Below are 24,105 nucleotides of genomic sequence, written 5' to 3' on the forward strand. Positions count from 1 at the left end.
AAGATCCCTCTGTTCATCTTCTTGTTAGTGCTGTGTACTAAACTGGAAATAAAACCAAACATGCACAAATCGTAAGAATTGTGTACTTCAAGCAAAAAAACGAATCAAAGAATAGGAAAAACTCCTATGATATTAGTTCTACTCACAAACCATAATCCTAACGTCAACTAAAACGATGCTATTAGGATTGCCAAGAAAAATAATAATCAATTCTAAAACGAAGGACGTCCTTCGTTTTATTACGCGCGGTTTGTTACCGAGTTTTCATCTTACGTCCTTCGTTTTATTACGCGCGGTTTGTTACCGAGTTTTCATCTTTCCCATGGTTCGTTGATTTCAAAAAACTTATTTTTTAGCTCGAACTTGGTTTCACATTTAAGGTATTGACAATGGATGTTAGAAAGAATAAGAACCAAAATGGACAAAGTGGATGCTCTGTGCAACTTTTGACAAAAAGGGGCGTTGTGTTGGCCATGGTTGACGAGAGCCGAATCGAGTTCTTAAATCGTAAAGTGTATATATCACTATTTTACATAGGGATAGGATATATGCTCCAAGATCTAGGAAAATTAATTATTAATAATCACTCTAATTTAGTGTAGTTTTTAGTTACATGTGATACACTTTCAATGAAAATCTTGAGTTTTCGTTTATAAAATTTAATATTTTTTTAAAAAAATTCACAATAAAATACTATATATAAATTTTATAGAGTAATCTTTTGTGAGACGGTCTAACGAATCTTTATCTGTGAGACGGATCAATCCTACCGATATCACAATAAAAAGTAATACTCTTAACATAAAAAATAATATTTTTTCATGGATGACCCAAATAAGATATCTGTCTCACAAAATACGACCCTTGAGACCGTCTGACACAAATTTTTGCCAATTTTGTGTGCTTAATGACAACTATATGTTTAACTTGATATCAATGGATTTCATTTAGAAATTAATCATGCATGCAAATTGATATCTTATTGTTTATCTGTATCAAGATCTTAAGTTTGAGACGAGTATCAGATTCAGATATTAAGTTTATATAATGATAAAAAAATAATCATACATTATATCACACATATTTTCAAAATTTGTATTCAATTCTCCAATTATTCATTTATATATAAGTTTATATAATGATAAAAAATAATCATACATTATATCACACATATTTTCAAAATTTGTATTCAATTCTCCAATTATTCATTTATATATATATAAATATAAATAAATATGATATTATTTTTAAATTTTAATAAATTAATTAAGAAAACTTGAGAAGAGAGAATAGAATCCAATCTCCCTTTCCTTCTCTCTCTCTCTCCAAATAAGCATTGTTCAACCAAAATCTCACTAAAAACATTCTTCTCATTGCATAAAACTGCCGTAACAACTTCCATAACAACAAGTGATGAAATGAACCATGGTGATGCCGGCCGACAACCCTCAGCCGCCGCCTTCTGACCATCCTAAACCACCCTCCCCCGTCAGGAAGCTTGTGGTGGAAGTAGTTGAGGCGAGAGACCTTCTGCCCAAAGATGGCCAGGGGAGCTCGAGTTCTTACGTTGTCGTTGATTTTGATGGCCAAAAGAAGAGAACTTCTACAGTGCAAAGAGACCTCAATCCGGTTTGGAATGAGGTGTTGGATTTCATTGTAACAGATCCGAATGGGATGGAGTTTGAAGAGCTTAACGTTGAGGTGTTTAATGATAAGAAGCTGAGCAATGGGAATGCGAGGAAGAATCATTTCCTGGGGAGGGTGAAATTATATGGGACTCAGTTTGTGAGGAGAGGGGAGGAGGGATTGGTGTATTTTTCGTTGGAGAAGAAGAGTGTTTTTAGCTGGATAAGAGGTGAGTTGGGTTTGAAGATTTATTATTATGATGAGATTCCGGAGGAGGAGCCGCAGGGACCACCTGAGCAGCAACCTCCGCAGCAGGAGCCTCCGCAGCCGGTGGACGAAGTGATGAAGAAGCCGGTGGTAGTGGTATACGAGGAGCTGCCTCCGATGCCATATCCGGGTCATGTACCTATGGAGGGGCGTGGGCATTCGCCGCCATTGGTCAGAGTTCACGAGGCTCCCCCAGAAAGCAGACCGCCGATGGATAATGGGCCTCCGATGGTATTCTCACCGGACATGAAGAGAATGCAGATGGGAGACGGGGCCGTCGGGCCTATGTCAGGAGAGAGGATAAAAGTACTTCGGAGACCTGCTAATGGTGATCACTCCCCGAAGGTTATTGACGGGAAGCTCGCCGGAGACACTTCCGGCAGAATCCCGGCGTATGATTTAGTCGAGCCCATGCAATACTTATTCGTAAGAATAGTGAAAGCCCGCGGGCTCTCCCCGAACGAAAATCCACACGTGAAAATCCGAACGTCGGGCCACTCTGTCATGTCGAAGCCCGCAGTCACTCGGCCCGGCGGCGGTGATCAATCTGCCAATCCGGAGTGGCAGCAGGTGTTTGCTCTTGGCTACAACAAGGATGCCACAGCGAACTCTACGCTTGAAATTTCCGTTTGGGACGGAGCATCAGATAAATTCCTTGGCGGGGTGTGCTTCGATTTGTCTGACGTTCCAGTGCGGGACCCACCGGACAGCTCTCTAGCCCCACAATGGTACCACCTAGAAGGCGGCACCGCCGCCGATGATCAGAATAGAGTTACCGGTGACTTGCAGCTCTCCGTTTGGATTGGCACGCAGGCTGATGATGCATTCCCAGAATCTTGGAGCTCAGACGCGCCGCAACCTTTCGTGTCGTACACTCGAGCAAAGGTATATCAATCTCCTAAGCTATGGTATCTAAGAGTGACTGTAATTGAAGCTCAAGACCTTCACATAATTCCAAATTTGCCCCCATTGACTGCCCCTGAGATTCGGGTCAAGGGTCAGCTCGGGTTTCAGTCGGTCCGAACCCGAAGAGGGTCAATGAGCCACAACACCTCCACATTTCACTGGAACGAAGATTTAATCTTTGTTGCAGGTGAGCCCCTCGAAGATAGTCTCATCTTGCTAATGGAAGACCGCACAGGCCAAGATCCGGTGCTTCTGGGGCACGTCTTAATCCCTGTGGGGTCAATTGAGCAACGAATAGACGAGCGCCACTTGCCTGCCAAATGGTTCGGATTGGAAGGTGGTCCGGGAGGGAGTGGTTCCTACTGTGGAAGGCTGCATTTAAGGATGTGTTTGGAAGGAGGATACCATGTATTGGATGAAGCAGCCCATGTTTGTAGTGATTATAGACCCACAGCGAAACAGTTATGGAAGCCCGCAGTTGGGATTTTGGAGCTTGGAATTCTTGGTGCCCGAGGATTGCTGCCTATGAAATCCAAGGGCAATGGTAAAGGATCCACTGATGCTTTTTGTGTGGCCAAGTATGGCAAGAAATGGGTCCGAACTAAGACCGTTGTGGATAGCTTTGATCCGAGATGGAATGAGCAGTATACTTGGCAGGTATATGACCCATGTACGGTCCTCACAGTCGCGGTGTTCGACAACTGGCGTATGTTTACTGAAGGTGGGGAGGAGAAGCCCGATTATCGAGTTGGAAAGGTGAGAATTAGGGTGTCTACTCTAGAGAGCAATAAAGTATACATGAATTCATATCCCTTGATGGTATTATTAAGAACAGGGTTAAAGAAAATGGGGGAGATTGAGTTAGCAGTTCGGTTTGCTTGCCCTTCATTGCTACCAGACACTTGTGGAGTATACGGACAACCATTGCTGCCACGAATGCACTACCTCCGCCCACTTGGGGTGGCTCAGCAAGAGGCATTGCGTGGCGCTGCCACGAAAATGGTGGCTGCTTGGTTGGCTCGGTCAGAACCACCACTAGGACCGGAGGTCGTAAGGTATATGTTGGATGCAGATTCTCATAGTTGGAGCATGAGGAAAAGTAAGGCGAACTGGTTTCGGATAGTTGGTGTACTTTCTTGGGCAGTGGGGTTAGCAAAATGGCTGGATCACATCCGGAGGTGGAGGAATCCGGTGACAACTATCTTGGTTCATGTTCTTTACTTGGTTCTAGTTTGGTACCCAGATTTGGTTGTCCCTACCGGTTTCTTATACATATTCTTGATAGGTGTCTGGTACTATCGGTTCAGGCCAAAAGTCCCAGCCGGCATGGATATACAGCTGTCTCAAGCCGGGACAGTTGATCCAGATGAACTGGATGAGGAGTTCGATACATTTCCAAGTTCAAGATCACCTGATGTCATCCGGGCTCGTTACGATAGGTTAAGAATCTTGGCTGCAAGAGTTCAAACAGTTTTGGGTGATTTTGCTACACAAGGTGAAAGGGTCCAAGCATTGGTTAGCTGGAGGGATCCCAGAGCATCAAAGTTGTTTCTTGGTGTATGCCTTGCAATTACGATAATATTGTATGTTGTGCCGCCTAAAATGGTGACAGTGGCCCTCGGGTTCTTCTTTCTCCGCCACCCCATGTTCCGGGATCCTATGCCTCCGGCTAGCTTGAGTTTTTTCCGGAGGCTTCCTAGTTTGTCCGATAGGTTACTTTAGCATAGTTTGAAAGCAATCCCCAAAATTTGATTTTAGGCCGCAGAATTTGTGGAAGTGGGGGGGAAGGATTGCAGGTGTGGAACAGCTTGTTTAGGCACTTTCTTGAAAAGGGTTTTGATTAATAACCTCGGAGGAAGTGAAAAGGCTGAGGAATTTATTGACTAAAATAGTTGAATAAAGGAAAAGGGGTCGGAAAGTTGGGAGTGGGAAGAAAATTGGGATGCAATCGTGCGAGATTAATGGAGGGATATGATATGGCTCAGTTTTTTATGTATTTATGTCCCCCAAAAGTATTGACATTTATTTTATTCTAACAATTTGTTCATATTCCGTGATTTGAGGACCATCAAACAAAATACTATGAGACTTGTCCTTGTTTAAAAACAATCGAGTTACATTATCATAATTATTTACTCGCCATGCACGGATAATGGTTGGATTTGATAAAAGCTAAATTTCCAAGGGAAAAAGTTCAAAATTTTCCGGCCAATGAGCATTGGAGTTACAAGTTTTATTCAAATGATGAAATTTCATCTGTTTCTTTACTTCAATTATATGGCTCAGTATCCAGCAAGCAAGTAATCGTGATTCTTACAAATCATATGTATATTAGCAATTTTGGCACACGATGCACGTAGCCTAGCTCCCAGTAAGTCTATACTTCATCGTGAGTGTGCAGGAGGAACTTATCACATTTGTGAACGCATAATGTGACTGCTAGTTGGAAACGTATATGCAAATTATCGTCAAGGAACATAAGAAGGTGACGAAACAAAGCAACAGATATTGGAAATCTACATATATTTGACAGGATCATAAAAAACAACTGCCTAGATGTACTGGAAGGGAGCATACCTTAATGTAATGAGATGTCATTTATCAACAAATGAATCAGAAAACAGCCTAGCTTTCTCTCCCACATAAACATGATTTGAAATGGAGCTTATTATACAGATCAATGGGGCAGCAGCAACACAGGTAACCTGAAATCACATTTTTGAACATTTTCTCTACTGTAAACAAGGTATTCATTGGATATTATACTATGGATACTTTCAAGCATCCATGAATTTAAAAAGCCAACCCCATACAAATGAAAAAATAAACGTACTAAAGTGTGTTATAATATGGATATTGTGAAACCTGCCGTTCATATACAATTCTTTAGACGGGACGGAATAGTACTACTACTAAAGCAAACAAACATTGCAACAGAATGTTAATAACGACCTGAAATAACATCTCAACACTAGAAAGAGTAGAAACTACTTTAAGAAAGCATATTTCAATAAAAAATTCTCGAAACATCAGAAGTAAAATGTTTATGGCATATTATGATGGGAAGCCTGAAGAAGTCCATCACGGATCTGAGTAGCTACATCACGAACAGCACCAGGTCCATGAGGAATGAATACAGCAGAAGACTTGGAACTAGCACCGATTTCTTTCATCGTGTCAAAGTATTGGGTGACAAGTACCATATCCATAACATCCTTTGCAGTGGTACCAGGAACGTTAACCGAGAAACCGAGCACGCTGTCTCTTAATCCGTCGACAATTGCTTGACGCTGGCGAGCAATACCTAAACCAGCGAGATATTTAGCTTCTGCTTCACCTTCCGCTTTCTTGATTTGCAAAATCTTTTCAGCCTCGGCTTTCTCATTAGCAGCCACCCTCATCCTAGAAGCTGTAAATAGTGAGAATAATTTTTTATCTTGTTTCAGATAATATAATGATGTCCACATATGATAAGAATAATGAACAGACAAGCAGGCTTAACTACTTTATCCAAATAACAGATCTTATACTCGACCTGCATTGATCTCGTTCATCGCCCGCTTAACACGCTCATCAGGTTCTATGTCGACGATCAGCGTCTGAACGATTTCATACCCATAAGCAGACATAGCCTGCAAGGAACCATCGCAAAGATTAGTCTCTCAATTTCAAGAATTACATTCAACCATATCAATTCGCATCATTGCAAAAGTGGCCTAACCTTTTCAAGTTCATCTTCAACAGCCCTGGCAATATCAGTTTTCTGCTCGAAAGCATCGTCCAGATTGAGTTTTGGAACACTTGCTCTAATTACTGGATAACAAGACAAACACGATTTCTTGATATTGGTCAATTTATACTTTAACAAACATGTAAATAATAATCAAAATGAATACTGGTAATCATAGCTATTAGTAAGGGCAGAACAGAGCAGTACCATCAAAGACATAAGCCTGAATTTGACTTTTTGTGTTGCTGAGTTTGTAAAAAGCATCACTTGCCTTATCTGCAAGTGCGCGGTACTGTATTGATGCCACCACATTCACAAACACATTGTCCTAATGGCCAATTAATATTTAGACAAATCAGTATTGCCATAATCTTGGTTTTGGTAGCATTGAAACTTTGCTTTTAAATTTATTGCCAAAAGGTTTGATACAGCAAACAGACCTTTGTCTTGGTCTCACACTTCACGTCTAATTGCTGCAGCCGGAGCGTGAGATGCCCAGCCAGCTGGCTTCCAAGAAACCAAGGCAGACAATGGCACCCTGGCTCTAAGACTTCATCAAACTTTCCAAATGTCTCCTTAATAGCAACAGTAGATTGGTCCACTTGAATGCAACAAAATAAATTTCCCATTACCTGCACATTTACAGTAACACGTTGATGATGCAAAATTCTGGTTCCTCCAAAAAAAATGCCAAACGATTACTAGCTCATGGATAATAATTTATTGTAACAATTCATTACATAATTTATTTTACAACGAATTCGAACCCTGTGTGTGATAATTCTCCCTACGGATCAATACAACTCTTGCTTATATAAACCAACAATCAAACAATATCAAGAAAAGGGCTGATTGAGAAATGAATCATAGTGTCATACATAATGTCTACACATATCATGGCATCAAATATGTCGAGATTAACCTCACACACATGTAACAAAATAAGATTGGTAAACGAATAACGTAAATCTTTATCACTTGAATTTCAAGTGTCAAAATAGAACAACCACATCTGCATGATCACAAAACAATCAAGAACTCAAAATTGGTTTAGCAAGAACAGAGGAAATTTCACCCACAACACACATCAAATAAAACAAGAACCCAATTACCACGGAGTCTCAAGATCTTGACTGACCTAAAAATCACTCCAGACTACAAATTAATCATGATACCACAAGAGATAAACGTAAAGATAGTAGACTAACAGATGTTTGAAGAAAAGAGGGGCCACAGAAACTACCAGAAAAAAACAAGTGGGCTTCACGAAATATCTGCGAGTGATCGCTAAGCACCGCGTTTGGCACCTCTTTAATAGAAATTCTCTATGAAATTCCGTAAAATTTTATGAAGAAAATTATGTAAGTTTCAAAAATGGTAAATACGGGCGAAAAAATGGTAGCCGATTTATTTTTATACAGATTCAAAAATATGTACGTGTTATTGGCAAACAATATGCAAAAAATATGTTCGAGAAAATATTAATTAGAAAAATTGAACTCATAACTATAAGTCAAACGACGTTTACAAGTTTCTTTACTTATTTGTTTGATATATATTTTTTTAGATTTTTTAGATGTGTTGAGTATATGGTTTTAGGAATTTTCCGATCATGAATCCAGAAAACGAGTTCGTTTTTATTACATCTATGATCTATCGTCACATCAAAAGTTAAAAACCCGCTATCTTTAAAACTCTTTCCCACCATCATAAACTCTAAAAAAAGTGGTTGTTTTTTGAACCATGAACACACTACCCCAATATAGTGAATAAACTTCTCAGTGAGAGGTGCTCTTAGTCTATTTACACTAATGCAACGAAACACGTATAATATTTTTTATAATTCATTTGGTTTATATTTAAATGAAGATCAAAATATAATTAGAAAAATAGTGAAGGACTACACTGTAATTTTGATATATAAATTAAAAAATAAAAGAATAAAAAAATGACTACAGTAAGAATTGAACATATAACATAAACCTCAGGAAACAATCACTCTATCCGCCGAACTACATATAACTTACATTAAAACTTTAGCATTTTATTAATATATATAATTATTAAAACAGACCATGACACCAAAGTTAGTTACTCTAAGTGCCTCAAATTTAATAAAATAGTATATATGACACTAAATTCAAGAGAATGTAATAAAATATTTTTGATTAGAGGTCACTAAAGATGTATAAATAGAATTATACACAATATTTAAACAAATAGGAGAAAAAACTCAGTTCAGTTGCTGATCCATTTTTAATAATATTAGGTATATTTCTAATTTAACCAATATTTTTAATATATATAGAATGCTTATTATAACTACTCTTTGTTTGGATGTCCCGAATTTAAATCCCTCGAAAATCTTCTATTCTTGAACTTGTCATCTAGCTCTCAAGTGAGCAGTTCACTGCAAATATCATATACATGTGTTTACTCAGTACACACACGAAACTGTGGTTTCTCGTCATTAAAAAAAAAAGATGTTATCATATTAAACTCTAGTTTAACATAAAATATAGTAACAGTGCTCATCAGGTTTTATGTCGATGATCAGCGTCTGAACAATTTCATACCCGTAAGCAGCCATACCTGCAAGAAACCATCGTAAAAGTCAATCTCTTAACTTCAAGAATTACGTCCAATCATATAAATTAGCGTCGATGTAAAATTGGCCTTACCTTTTCAAGTTCATCTTCAACAACCTCAGCAATTTCAGTTTTCAACTCGAAAGCATCATCAAGATTGAGTTTTGGAACAATTGCTCTAATAACTGGATAATAAGACATGTTCTTTTTATATTGATCTATGTTATAGACAAACACATCCATAATAATCCAAATGAATACCAAGAATCATAACTATTGACTATTGAGTAAGGGAACAACAGAACAGTACCATCAAATACATAAGCCTGAATCTGGGTTCTTGAGTTGCTGAGTTTGTAAAAAGCATCACTTGCCTTATTTGCAAGTGTGCAGTACTGTATTGATGCCACCACATTCACAAATACATTGTCCTAAAGGCCAATCAATAAATATGTAGACAAATTAGTATCGACGTTGAAATGAATATTTTAATCTTATTTAATCTATATTCCATCTAAAATGAAATATTATAATTTTGCATTTTTAGACTAATTTAAATTGATTATATGATAAGATTTACTCCTAGATTAATATGTATTTTAATTTGGGAACCTATCTATAAGATACATCATCTTAGCTTAAAATAGAGTTTTATTCATAATAAACTTTTGATTTTCTTTGTTTGTAGGATTTGAGTATCTATGGAAATATATTGAGTAAAGAGGAAAAGATCTATATAGTGGGAATATTGAGAGAAGAACGAGTGGAAGCTTTTTCTTGAAGAATAACTACGTTGCTGCTGAATTTTGGAATTGAAGATTTTCGCGTAAAGAGTTTGGGTGATTGACTCACATCGTGACCGTGTTGATGTCTAGTGTTGACAACACTCGAAAAACAACACTGACGCGGAAGTGTTGATCGAAGAATGATTGTGTTTGCTTTGATCAATACGTTTCGTTTTTATGCATCTAGTTTACAGTATTGATTTATTTTGATGTATTTTGGTTTCCTTGAGTGTCAAGGAATTTAGGTTTGTTATCCTCACTAGTATTGGTTTGTTAAAACGAGTTACATAATTTTCTAGTGAATTTTCTTGACATGATGTATTCGTACTTGTGCATGATTTAAATAACTGGTGTTCATTTATTAAAGTTTACGTGTGTGTTAAATATTAATTTCCGATGCAGTGTTGTGTGCTGATGTTGACAACACCGAGCGCAACATCAAATTCTGATATACTAGTTTACAACTATTTCCTATAAGTTTATGAACAACAACCCTTTCAGACATAATCTTGGTTTTCATTGCATCTAAACTTGCTTTAAAATTATTGCTGAAGGGTTTGAAACAGCAAACAGACCTTTGTGTTGGTCTCACAGCTCACATCTGATTTGCTGTAGCCAGAGCGAGAGAAGTTCGGCCAGCTGGCTTCCAAGAAACCAAGGCACCCAATGGCACCCTAGCTCTAAGACGTCATCAAATCTTCCAACAATGGATTTCATTTTCACGATTAAATAATTTTAATTAAAAAAAAAAGACTGAATACATTCTAAATAAAAAAATGTTTCAATATTCTCTTTTTTGTAAGTTCAGAGAATACATGTGGATCGAACAATGATATGATTTTTGATAAATAAAAAATACATGTCTTCTCAAATTACAAAAAATTCTTTTTTTTTATGTGATGTGAAAGTCATTGATCACCGCTCATCAAGTATTCGTTGGACAAAACATCGAATTTAACATGATATCATGCAAATTACGTCAGTCGAATGAACCACATTAGAAAAATCCAGAGTGACAGATTCGAAATAAAAAATGTTGATAAAAAAAAAAATCGACCTCGCAAGTACTTGATCTTGCGATCACCTACTCGGCCACCTCATTGAGGCAAAAAAAATATTTTTTTAACTTAATAAAAATAATATAAACCTAATTTAATAAATTTGTATATCCTATCATTACCATATCCTAATAGGCTAATAAAAAAAATCTCTTACCATTGTTGACTTGTGTAACTTTTTATATATTTTATTTAAATAATATCACTGAACCAAATTGTTTCAGGACCATCTTTTACATAACTATGTTATCAAGGCACACACCACAGTTATTATAATACATTGATACGTACAGTACAGTACAGCATAAACCAGGCCATTGCAATGGCAGTTCAATGTAGAGTAGAAGCATATCATGTCATATTCAGAACCTTTTTATCGTACCATAATTAACAAGTCCGTGTTCGTAAGGGGACGGCTTCAAAGCGTGGCATCAAGTGAAGCATCGGCAGTGCCATATGGAGAGATCACGTTACGCGATGAAGGCATACCTGCGACCACATCTTCCTCGATGCCACACTCATTTGTTCCTCGCCTGATCTTGAAGAATCCGTCCTGCCATATGAGTTTCAATCATCAAAACTTGTATCATGTTCGACAAAGAAAATGCATGTGTAATCAGTCTTCCAATATATCCTTAGATTCAAAGACAGAATCTATTTCTATTGTGTCTTTAGGTTATGATAGAAGATTCATTAAGTACAAAACTAATATATGAGAGCTTTTATTCTGTTAAAGCGACTAAATAAAGATCTCAAGGGTTCGATGGAGATAACTTACATCACCCCAGCTTCTGTTCCACTGGTTTGCTAAGAGCTACATAAACGAGCGAAAAGTAAGCGTACCATCCATGTGTAACTTGCAATTAGAACATTAGATGTTGGAAAAAAATAAGACAGTAAGTACCCAGTAGTCCTCGCCATCGTCTGTAGTTCCCCATCCTATTAGCTTCACAGCATGGCCACCCATCTCATCACCTGTCACATGTTTGTAAACTCCTGACTTGTAATGAGCGAAATCCTGCAATGAACGAAATTTAGCGAGATCAAATATAATTTTGCAAGGGAGAAAAAGGAAACTAGGAAAAGAAACTTATGGTTTAGAGGTGGCATGAAAACACAAATCATTGTTGAAGAATTTTCTTCAGTCCAACACAGAAGAGAAAAAATAAAACTCAATGTTTATACACTCAAATCTTAGGTGTATATGATCAAGCTTGAATCGAGGTTATATTTCCCATGATACACACTTAAACTTTCAGACTCTGGTTAAAGCGTAGACAGCAAAGAATAACAAATAAATTATCCAAGAAATGGATCGTTTGAACAAAAAGAAACAGATTTTTCATTCTTTTACCTCATAGACAGTGAAAGAGACTTCAACTGGTCCATTCTTGTACACTTCCGTCATTATACTATGAGGGTCGGAATTTATCCTATATGCACTGACACTGAAGTGTTTTGACTTTTTCCAGAGTAGATTCTCTTTCTTGCACTTCTTCTCGCATTTTGGGGTGGGATATGCAGGTTCGCAACCAGGATGGGAGCATCCAGTATTGTCAAAGTAAGGGTCACACTGCCAAAAATACCTCATTAAGCGTTCGAGCAGACAAGTATGCCATATGTAAAAATTAATATTGATAGCAAGAGGAGACTATGCATGAGATACAAACAGAGAGCCACCGCTGAAAGACATAATTCAAATACATGTTCAACACACTCGTTAAAGGCACGAGACAAGGCACATGCATTATTAAAGCCTGGTACACTAAACCATAATGTTCTAGACATACACATCATGAAACATCTAATACTTATTTCACAAAAAACGAATATTTATTAACTTCAAAGCAAAGTTTGGTTTAAATATGGGACTCAGATTATAGTGTATCGTGAGCACTTATGGCATGCAAGCTTCATGGAAGAGAGATGCTTTGGACCATGCCTTTGGAGCAAGGGCTGCTCCTTGCTGTGTCCTGCCCTGGGCACTTCTAACAGCTATATGTTCAAGTAATCTGAGACTATTTTGAACACTGTGACTCACTCTCTCACAAGAAACATACCTCTGAAGTCACCACACCAGAATGGACTAAATATCGCCATGCTGATATGGGGTAGCCTCCATCACAACCCTCACCACACAGAAAGCCACAGCATGATAAGAGATCATTGACTGAGAGTGTAATATTCTACAAAACATAGAATGACCACAACAGATGTTATTGCTATTATTTGATAAATTATAATAACATCAGATGCTACATAAGAGAAGAAGCTAGAGGGCTCGTCAATAACCATGTCAAACTGAATGCAGAAGCGATCAGAGAGAGATTCAACAGCACCAAAAGCCCAACATGAACCACAATGCCCCTAAATAAATAAAAAAACCAAAAATTACTAGAATATGCATGAACCACAATATAAATAAACAAGCAAAACTTATCGAAAAATAGAAACAGGTTACCTGATCTTTGATTTCAGATATTTGCATGGGCACAAACCAAGAAGAGGTGGCAAAGTGACAAAGTAACAAAAAAGGTTAGCGACTATTAAATGAAACACAACTAAATAGGCGTCAAGCAACTAACCAAGAATGTCTGCAATTGTGCTACATTGAGGCCAAGCTGTGCGTGCATCAAACGTTGTCGGCAACTTCAGAACTCTTTCATGAGTAACAACTGGAACACTCTTCAAATAACCTTCTGGCGTTGGTTTAACCCCAAGAAGGTGCATAAATTCACTAACCTGGAGATCAAAATGTATCATCAGCTTAGTCTATCATCATCTCAATATCCTTTCATTTTAGACAGTGAATAGGTCAATTTGCTGGAAATTAAATAGTTTCGAGTAACCAAATTCTTCATCCAATGCTTCAACACTGAAACTCACTGTATAATTGGCTAGTCGAGGATTCATAGAAGCTTTCCATCCAGCATGAGCATCCTCGTTAATTCGTTGAACAATAGACTCCTGAAAGGGAAATTTGCAGCTCAAAACTGAATGCAAAATGACAAAATTTCCCCTCACGCGAGTAGAAAATTACCTGAAGAATCTTATGGTGAAGTTTCAGCTGAGGAATTGGCTTGCCTGCAATGACCTGCCGTAGCAGAGTTCGGAGAGAAATTCAAAGGAATATTAAGGCTAATTTTCGACACATCAGGGCTCATTGCCAAGACAGATGCACGTATCCTATGCACAAAAAATTTGTATTTGCAACATGAACAAAAATCACGAACAAGTAATGCTGTACGAGGCAGCTTTTAGAGCTAGCTCAAGCTCGTGGCAGAACCCAAAGGGAACAGCAGAAATCATCAACTCTTGACAAAGAGAAAGATAAATAAGAATAAACAAGCGCCTTTCTTCAGGATCTCAGTTCATGCTCAACCAAAAACCACAAACTATACACGAATCAACGGGAGAGACTGCAAGTAAAAAATCTCATTAATCAGACTATTTACAGCAGTGTAAGCCACCCCCGCAAGCGGAACTAACAGCCCCATCAAGTCAAAGATTCATTCTTTTTTCCAAAATTTACATCTAATTCTTCTAAATAATGATACAGTAACCAGTCCCAAACTCCAACTCAATAAATTTCCAAGCCCTGATCACAACATGGCCTTTAAAAATCGAATCTTAAACATGGAATCACGGAAAGCAATCGAAAAATAGCTGAGAAACATAGAAAATGGAATATTAAAAGTACCTGAACAGCTAAAAGAACCCCCACAAGCAGCCGCAACAAGCAGCTTATCCTAGCACCGATCATCGCCGCCATCGATCCTTTCCAAAGCAGTAATAAACAAAGCTTCTGAGCCCACAAAAAATCCGGGGAAATGAATGACTCCAGATGCAGATTGGGCACCTCTATATTTATGGATTGGTCTCCGGTGACTTAAAAGGGCACTGCACAGAAGGATAGAGCTGATTGGCCCGATGACCAAGGCAAATTTCCAATATTATTTTCACGATTATTATATTAATATTATAATTCGGATGCTTTTGAAATAAAACTCTTCAAGAATATATTTTCCAAGATACCGAGGGAATCGAATCCACGCCAGTCTTGCTCTATTCGGAGTAGCTCTCCTTACAAACACAGTGAAAGTAATATTTTTTTACTTGTGCAAATATAAATCTTTTTAACTAAATTTAGGTGAAGTAAGCACATGAGAATTTTTGTGATCTTATCTTTCAGGTTGTCCGTATTTATAAAATGATAAATCATTTGATTCTAAAAAAATAAGAAATGATGATAAATACTAGCGACCTCAATCTCCGGCATAATGAGATGATACGATATTGTTTAGTTAATGGGATGAGATGATAAATGATGTTAATACATGGACGATAAATTATATATACGAATGTCAAAAACCTGTGTGAGACGATCTCACGGGTCGTATTTTGTGAGACGGATCTCTTATTTGGGTCATCCATGAAAAAATACTACTTTTTATACTAAAATTATTACTTTTTATTGTGAATATCGGTAGGACTGACTCGTCTCACAGATAAAGATTCGTAATATTGTCTAGACCTACTCTATACGAATAATATAATGATTTATAACTTTAATTATTTATCAAACTTAAGTTAATTGTTAGAATGAAAATATATTTAATTTTAATATAATATGTGATTACATATAAGATAAGAAAATATAATCATACTACAGTAACTTTTGCTTTGTAATTTTGTGTTAAGCTTTTCCTTGTTATGTTTTCTCATTACAATAAGAATGATAGGAATATATATATATATATATATATATATATATTGAACAGACTTTACTATATATTTAAAAACAAATATTCTTTGTGTAGAGATCTTTAGTTTTATTTATTTATTTATTCTGATTACCTGAAAACTCGCATTCGCTGCTTTTCGGTATGCACTTAATAAACTTAATTTAACACAATATCCTGCAAACCACGTTGACGGCAAATTTATAATGAACATCTATCGTACATGGGAAACGAAAAGGGGAAAGTCTTCATCTCATTTAATTCTGAACAAATACTTCTGAGACAATCACTGGAAGTAAACAAACTAACGATAATGAAAGGCAGAACTGATAGAGAAGCGGATGGGTAGAAACCGGGGCTTGGATGCAATCTTAGCCCGTCGTCTGTATCAGCGATCAAGCATTCTTGCTATCTCCGTAATACACGCTGTCTTTCTCGTTTTCGAAACCGCTCCAGCATGAGCTCATCGGTGGCAGCTTGTCTTCGAACCACAGCATCTGGAGCTGGATCAGGGTGTTTGGATTCCACACCCCCGTCATCTTTACTTTTGTACTTGTGCGACTTCGGATTATCTAAGAAAAGAATTGAGTAGTGGTGTTATTACAGACTCGTACACCCTGAGCATCCATCTTTTCTGATTAATGTTACTATAAACATAGCTATTGTATCAGGTGCAACATCGAAATGAACTTGTCCTTTTTGGGACCAGATTTTGATACCAAGAGATTGCCAGCAAGGCTAATATATTAAAACTCAACCGATATACTAGATATTTGAACAAAGGTCAACAACGGTATTCAAACGGAAAAGGAAGCTCCGAATCATAGTGAAAACACACAGGTAAACGTTGCGGGTGATGAATCTGTACATGCTTCTGCATAATGAGTGATGTGAGGAAACTTGAAATTCACCTTTTCTAAGTTTTTCAGCATAGTCCTTGCCTCGTTGAGAAAAGTCAGCACTGAAACTTGAGGGGATGCTAGACTCTACTTTAGAACGACCTGCAAGCCTCTTCTCCTGTAAGAGCTTTTTGGCAGCCTCTGTTTCCTCGATATTTTTCAATTTGTATCTGCAAAGAAGTGACAAGTATGAGCAAACACCCAACATCAACCACTGATTGAGCGAAGATCGAAGAGTGCGTGCTGAGGGTTAACATTTGTTTCTCTCCTTTTGAGGACCCAAGCACTTCTAAAATGGGAAAACACTGTAAAAACAAAATTTCAAATTTTCAATGGTTGATGGTAAAGTCCCTTCATCAGCCAAGTCTGCCTGCCAAATGTTTTTCCCAATTAGAATAAAGGTTTATTGAAGGTCAATTTTTCACACATTTGGTGGTACTTCCTAATCAGAGCCTCGGTTTAGAAAGACAGCAAAAGTGCAACCAACACCTTTTATAAAATTGGAAGATATGCTCGATAGCATGGGAAATATATGGCAACCAAGGAAAGCTTCCTCGGTGGGTTTTCGTGTGCTTCTCTCTTTCTAGGGGGGGTAAAGGATTTATCCCCAAAAAAATTCTTCAGAATATCCACGTGAAGAGAAATAATTCGACTCTGGCTACGAATCAAGAAGCTTACTCAATGGAAAGCTGAATTTCAGCAATTCCCGTGGTCCACTGAGTAGAGCTTTCTCCCGAATTTCGCCTCTTCACCTGAGAAAAGTTGAGAACACATGATGTTTGAATATAATCCACAGCGTGTGATTACACAAAAATATTGAAAAGGAGGACAGAGGTATCTATTTCACAAGGGTATGAGTAGGGAAAGAAATTTCTTCAACCTGGTACAGTTACAAAGAGATGCACAGTGCTTTCTCGTCAGGCTTGAAATTACGTAATCTAAAGTTCAATGTCGACTTTTAATATGGGCCCCCTAACAGAGTAAACACCAGAAGCAGACAGAAATGGTAGCTTAACATATTGCTACTACTTTCTCAAATTAACAAACCCGCTGAAGCAAAAGGTTAAAATGCAATGTATAAGCCAGACAAACTGCTAAATTGCCAGCGGGTCAACAAGTCAAGAACTGAGATGCCTACAGGCATTGGCCATTGAGTTACATGACCAGATTCGGTCTCCTAGGGGTACTTCTATTGGAATAAAAAATTATGGCACCCATAACACACATAATTTTTCCTAAGTGAAAATAGAAACCTGGACTCATTTAAGGTTCCCACCAACTCGGATATTCTTCTATCACATCTTCTTGCGACCTTAGATCAGACTGCTAGCATTGTATACGATCAAGTCTATCAACCATAGAGAGAGAGAGAATCAACTATATCCTAGAATCGCTTTTAACTTTTAGACTAATCAGGCTAGTGCCAAACAGACTCAGAATTTTACCGTTCAGCCCCTTATAATAGCTTCTGCCCAACAAACACACCACTACCCTAGCCATCCCTTCTCTAGCTTGATGAGAAACAACCTTTTAACTTAGTTATACGTGAGATTTTATCCAATTTTGGCACAAATTTCTTTAAAATTTAAAAATGAATCAGCAAAGATTCACAATCCCAAACAATGCAACAACAAAATTTCTAACTAATGATATTCAAAGAAGATGACTGCACTGTCTTATTGTAAAATGAAATGGAATTAACAGGATAGCAAGAGAAATATTCCACTCACTTCAGGATAAGGTTTGGTGATGGAGTCATGAAAAGAGAATATTCATACGGGTAGCGAGTTCTATGCTTCATAATGCAGAAATCTTGATGATAACCACTACATGAAAAAATCCAGAGAGAAAAGCACATCCACGGGAACATATAAATATAATCCACCAAGGACAACAGGGTTTGTAGTGAAAACAAAGTTGCAATTAACCAAAGGCAACAAGTTATGATCCAATAACTTGTGTTAGCAACAAATGTTCATTGGTGCATGAGAGATGAGTAGACAATCAGTCTGATACTAAAACAAATAAAAGAATGGGGCAAGCAAACTTGTCAAGTCACTTACTTTAAGATGCTCCGGGATATCATATAATTCATCCTCTGCACGCTTAACTTCATTTTCGGCAGGATTTTCCAAGTCAACATTATTTCCCTTTTTCTTTGCCAATTCTTGTTCCACATATCTCAACCTGCATATTAGATTCAGAGCAATAAAGATTGAACAAAAGCAAATACACTGGATAACACATCAGTAACACTAGATTGATTGTTTTATAAATAATTAAAAGATTAAAAAAAAATTTAGAAAATTGTAAAATGTCAATTTCAGAGTTAATATTTTTATATTCCATACATATTCTTGTCACCAAATTTAAAGTATTAAATTTCAACTTCATTCTCATATAATTAATGAACAAGCCATGTGTTATAACTTGGTCCGAATTACTTCAAATCAAAAAAACATTCACTGTCTTGCACAGAAACACATAGCATGACCCTTAGATAGTGAACATATTTGCCACTTTAGAATACAAGATAGCTGCTGCTGCACCACCCTATGTATCCTTGAAAACAATGAAAACTAATTACCATGTTGAATTATTCACTAGTATCTCCGTCGAAATTTGATAAGAAGAAAAAAGAAAATGGATTTCCTCACTTTCTTGGGCAAAAAGGGTTCCAATTGGTTTGTGACTTTGTACAAATCCATTTTTATAAAATAAAAAAATCAATTCATAGGGAATACTTCACATATGCAGCTTCAATTGCTCTTATCATCCATGCAGAGAACATGCTCATTAAGCTTTTTTCCTCTTTAAGTGTAAAAAATGAACTTCATGGCTTTGCCTCCTAGAGCAAAAACCATTCTTCATAAAAAGCAATTATTTTGTGATTTTCGTCCCATACTCGTTACAAACTATTCAAATTGCAAATCAAAACAAATTATTGTTGCTTCAGAAAGAACATGATAAAAGGCAAAGTAATTGAAATCATAAGCAGTCGCATGGTATAAAAACGCTTAATGCCTTAAACCCAGTAAGAAGTTCAAAGAGTAAACGTGGATAAAATACATACATATTGGGGTCCTCCTCCATGACAGCAGTTTCCTGAGCAAAGGTGTCCTGCAAAACCAAATCATCCTTCTCTCCATCACCTTCACTCTTATCATTTACTTTGTGAACCAAACCACCGGCACTGCTGTTGGAAGCCACACCACTTGCAGCCACAGACGTTGCAGGGATGGGCAGTGCGGGTATCCCAGATTTCTTCTCCCTTTGCTTCTGCAGGTATTTTACCTCCTCCAGCGCCAAAGCTAATCTAATTGAACAACCATCCATCAATCAATACTCTAGGCATGAATAAAGCAGACAAAATATAGGTCCATTCCATTTTGGGCCCATTTTCCAAAAGAATGTAAACTGTATTTAATAAATCCCTGGGTTAAGCTTGTTAAAGGCGTAGTTTTGAGGCAGTCCACGCCTTCTGCGGTATTAGCTACATTACTTGGAAGACGTGGCCGACACATGACAAGTTAAGGAACCCATGGCAAAGACATGCTCGGGGCAAATAGCAACCAACTATCCAATCAATTGGAGATACAACACACAACAAAACTTGAAATGCGCAATGTACTAGAGACGTAAGCTCGGGGCAAATCGCAACCAAATAACCCTGATATGAAACTATTTTCTAAAAAACAAAGCACCTTTTTTCATGGTCGGGGTCTTCATCTTCGACCTCTAGACTTCTTTTCCGAAAGTTCTTGGCTTTCATATCCTTCAGTTGCAAAGATACCACAAAATCAATTTCCGTTCTCGTCCCAGATTCGTATGTATTCCGCCTTGCCAAATCGAGCGACTCCTGTTCGATCAACACCGGGTAGCATATGCCATGCGCCGCCGCCAGAGTACCTGATAAAATAAAGAGGAGACCCCGAAGAGGGGAAATTTAGGGAGAAGGGAATGGATTCTGAATAATTCAAAAAAAAGGATCCAGGAGTAAATTTACTTGAATGTCTTTTTATTTTAAGTGTAAATACATCATTAAATTTGATTACATATATATATTTACTTTAACACGTAATTCATTTTCATCAGTCGACTCAACTTAAGTCATCTCTGTCGACCTCTTTTTTATTTTCTTTCCGACTACAATTCTCAACACAAATCGACGCAATGACTAATAATAATTTGATAATATTAACGTTTATTTCGATTTATTGTTTATTTTCATTGGTCGATCGACTGATTGAAGAAAAAAATTTCTCAGACGTGAGTCAACCAAGCTTAAATCGATCATCTATCTAATCTTGGATCTACCCAAAATCCAACAATAGTCGACCAAAACCAAACAATGGTCAACCATTGTTTGGTCGACCAATGGTCGACCATTGCTTTGATCAAAGACCAAAAGCTTTGGTCGACCAATTGATAGCTTTGGTCTTTGACCAAAGCTTTGGTCTTTGACCAGAGCAATGGTCGACCATTGTTGATGGTCGACATTGTTGGTCGACCAAAGCTCTTTGGTCGACCATTGTTGTTGGCAATGGTCGACCACTCTTTGGTCGACCAACAATCGATCGATCATTGATGGTCAACACTGTTGATTGTTGGGTCGATTCATTATGATCGACTAAATTGGTTTTGGGTCGATATATCTTGATTTGGGAAAAGACTTGTAAATTTTGATTGGGAAAGATGTGTGTCGACAAAGAAAAAAAAGAATGGGAGAATTAATTAAGTTAAAGAATTTAATTGCACCTAATTTAATAATCAGAAGTCAACTCCTTGTTTCTTAAAAAAAAAAAGTCAGAGTCCTTATTTTTTAAATACTTTCTATCTCACTCCTACTTTTTTAACTGACCCCCCCGAAGAGATCGTGGACAGAGGAAATAAATTTGAGTTAATTTTATTTGTCTCTCGGATGGGCCTTGCTCTATTGGGCCTTCTGTATTGGGCTTTTACATCCATGTTTTAATCACTAAATATACGATGACGTGACATAAATCGATCTGATCTATTTATTTAATATATAATAATGAGTAGGTTTTGTTCAAATATTTTTTTCATAAAATTAATATGTAAGACGGTTTTATTAAAAAAATCATTATTAAAATACTTTTATTTTAATATAAAGGTATTTTTTGTCTTTTTTATTTCACATGAACTATAATTATAACATTTTTTAATGTGTTTCCCATATTTGTGAGAGCTCGGGGATAATAGCATGAATTTAGTGGTGTATTGGCGTGAATTTGAAATTTCAATTTCCATGAGATCCGACTCGGTACTTTTTTTTTATGACGTGTCAACTTATAGTCGCTAACATTTGATGTGCATTAGGTAAACTTCAAGTTAACATAATAGTCTGCAAACACGTTAACCAAATAAAGCATGTTGGATAAGTCATGCATGACATGCCCGTCCGAGAAAATAATGGTAAGAGAAATCAAACTTTTAAACATTATTCGAACACCGTCTACTCCAATAATTCGAACACTAGTTGTTTGTATTCGAAACAATAAAGAGGAATCCACGGACCATAAAGAGATCTCAAAAAGCTGAAAGTGATATAAAATCATGACAACCAAAAGTGGAAGAATACATGTTGTCTCATTCATGTATTTTTCAAACAAATTTTATACGCCTAAAAAATGTCTCTAAATTTTCACCATCTTCTCTAAAAACAAATCAATCCGACTCATACCCGATTCGGATTCGGCCTCATTTCAATCGAAAGATGAACTAAAACCAAACGGATGCAGCTAAGAATCGGGAAAGACCTTTTCTATAGTGAGTTGTTAGGACGGATTAAATTTGAGTATGTTTCTTGTGAGACGGTCTCATGAATCTTTATCTGTGAGACGGGTCAACCCTATCAATATTCACAATAAAAAGTAATATTCTTAGCATAAAAAGTAATAATTTTTCATGGATGACTGAAATAAGAGATCTGTCTCACAAAATACGACCCATGAGACCATCTTACATAAGTTTTTATGACTAAATTTATAGTTGGAATAAATCAATTATTTCTAATATTAAACATCGCTATCAAATTCAACATTTTCAAGGAGTGATATATAATGTAAGCAAACACGAACATGGCCACCATTACTATTTATGTTTAAAATTGAACATAGCTGTCTTTATCTTTACATAGCCACTATGCCTTGTTTGGTAAAGCAAATTAATGTCCAAACAAGTAGGCCAATTTATGTAATATTTTTTCATTTTGCCAAACAATGATATTAAGGACCGATTATACCTTGTGTATTTGTCCTTGTGTATTCGTGTAGTAGAAAATACTATAAAGTAAAAGTGGACCATACAATAAAAATAAGCCAAAACGGGTCACGAACCATTCCGACAGATCGAAACATAATAATTGAGTTGTTATACAGTTAAAAAATTCTAAATTGCAAAATTACAACTAAATTCACTCTTAATCTTATACTAAATTCTTTTAAACTTGTAAATATCAGAACTTACTTTTAACGATCACTCGTGCTTTAAAATGTTAGGACAAATATCGAGTACTAGGATTATTTATTTATTTTTTATTTTTTTGAAAGATGTAGTAATCGTGGATCTCTTGTTAATACCATTAATTATTTTTTTTAATTCTTTATTTTTAGAAAGTATAGAAATTAATTTAGAAGGAAAAGAAAACACTTTCGAGTGAAAATTGAATGGGTCAATACATACTTTGCGAGGTGTGTAATGGATGAGTTTGGGATGGTGGTGCACGCAAAAGCCACTAACTTGTTAATATTAACAAAAAATTTATCTCGTCAAAAAAAAAAACAAAAACAAAAAATTTATAAATGCACTTTGACTTTTTGAACTTTTCTTTCGTCATATAAGGGCATCCGCATCCGTCGAAATTAATCCATGTTAATAACTCTCCATCTCATAAAAAATGATGGAGTCCACGAGCCACATATTCATTACATTAACACTTCCCCATTATTAACACACACACATTCATTTAATTTCAACTTTCATTATTTATGGGTCCCACTGTCCACTTACTTATTTTTTTTTATTTTTAATATTTCAATATCTTTCTAATATTTTTAAAATTTTACAACAAATATTACTAAAAATAAATAGTATTATTATTTTAAAAATAATTTAATTCCAATATTCATTAAAATATTATTAAGAAATGAAAAAAAAGTTGGAATCTTTTATTTAAAATATTATTCAACACAATCTCTTTAAAAAAAACACAAAATACAAAGAAAACGAATTACGATAATCGAATATAGCCGTTGGTGCATAATTTTGCCGTTTGAAAATAGCCGTTGGTGATAATTAGCGACGGTTTCAAAAACCGTCGCACATAGCGACGAGTGTTAAAAAACCGTCGCAAATAGCGACCTTTTTTTTAAAAAAACAGACGCTTTTCACTTTGCGACGGTTTACGAAAAACCGTCGCAAAGTTGCGATGGTTTACAAAAAACCGTCGCAAATTTCGAAATAACGCCGTTCATTATGATGA

General features: G+C 36.6%; 3 protein-coding genes, 1 long non-coding RNA gene and 1 pseudogene across 8 annotated transcripts; 1 reads left to right on the forward strand and 4 right to left on the reverse strand.

Moving 5' to 3' along the window:
* The first annotated feature begins 1,267 nt into the window (after positions 1-1,267).
* On the forward strand, positions 1,268-5,489 carry LOC142520073 (protein QUIRKY). The gene has a single exon (XM_075623032.1). The coding sequence runs from the start codon at positions 1,426-1,428 to the stop codon at positions 4,519-4,521; it is 3,096 nt and encodes a 1,031-aa protein (XP_075479147.1). The 5' UTR covers positions 1,268-1,425; the 3' UTR covers positions 4,522-5,489.
* Positions 5,490-5,620: 131 nt separating this feature from the next.
* LOC142520074 (hypersensitive-induced response protein-like protein 1) lies at positions 5,621-7,894 on the reverse strand. 4 transcript variants are annotated; one of them, XM_075623036.1, is made up of 6 exons: positions 7,773-7,894; positions 6,970-7,161; positions 6,737-6,857; positions 6,521-6,612; positions 6,335-6,431; positions 5,621-6,208 (listed from the first exon to the last, which is right to left on the reverse strand). In XM_075623036.1, the coding sequence occupies exons 2-6, from the start codon at positions 7,156-7,158 to the stop codon at positions 5,844-5,846; spliced, it is 864 nt and encodes a 287-aa protein (XP_075479151.1). In that variant the 5' UTR covers positions 7,159-7,161; positions 7,773-7,894; the 3' UTR covers positions 5,621-5,843. The 4 variants fall into 4 exon arrangements, with proteins under 4 accessions (XP_075479151.1, XP_075479150.1, XP_075479148.1 ...); XM_075623035.1 differs by having other exon boundaries at positions 7,738-7,857; XM_075623033.1 differs by having other exon boundaries at positions 7,668-7,818.
* A 1,164-nt stretch (positions 7,895-9,058) lies between these two features.
* On the reverse strand, positions 9,059-10,606 carry LOC142520037 (uncharacterized). Its single transcript, XR_012813882.1, has 4 exons — positions 10,478-10,606; positions 9,428-9,548; positions 9,211-9,302; positions 9,059-9,121 (listed from the first exon to the last, which is right to left on the reverse strand). It is a non-coding gene; the product is annotated as an uncharacterized LOC142520037 (long non-coding RNA).
* A 521-nt stretch (positions 10,607-11,127) lies between these two features.
* On the reverse strand, positions 11,128-15,008 carry LOC142520653 (cathepsin B-like protease 3; annotated as a pseudogene).
* Positions 15,009-15,856: 848 nt separating this feature from the next.
* On the reverse strand, positions 15,857-20,550 carry LOC142521036 (protein COP1 SUPPRESSOR 2). 2 transcript variants are annotated; one of them, XM_075624220.1, is made up of 6 exons: positions 20,306-20,550; positions 19,675-19,912; positions 18,665-18,788; positions 17,280-17,353; positions 16,614-16,771; positions 15,857-16,274 (listed from the first exon to the last, which is right to left on the reverse strand). In XM_075624220.1, the coding sequence occupies exons 1-6, from the start codon at positions 20,328-20,330 to the stop codon at positions 16,111-16,113; spliced, it is 783 nt and encodes a 260-aa protein (XP_075480335.1). In that variant the 5' UTR covers positions 20,331-20,550; the 3' UTR covers positions 15,857-16,110. The 2 variants fall into 2 exon arrangements, with proteins under 2 accessions (XP_075480335.1, XP_075480334.1); XM_075624219.1 differs by having other exon boundaries at positions 19,675-19,917; positions 20,306-20,548.
* Between the last annotated feature and the right edge of the window lie 3,555 nt (positions 20,551-24,105).

This window comes from Primulina tabacum, chromosome 12, assembly GCF_025594145.1.
Source record: "Primulina tabacum isolate GXHZ01 chromosome 12, ASM2559414v2, whole genome shotgun sequence".
NCBI lineage: Eukaryota > Viridiplantae > Streptophyta > Magnoliopsida > Lamiales > Gesneriaceae > Primulina > Primulina tabacum.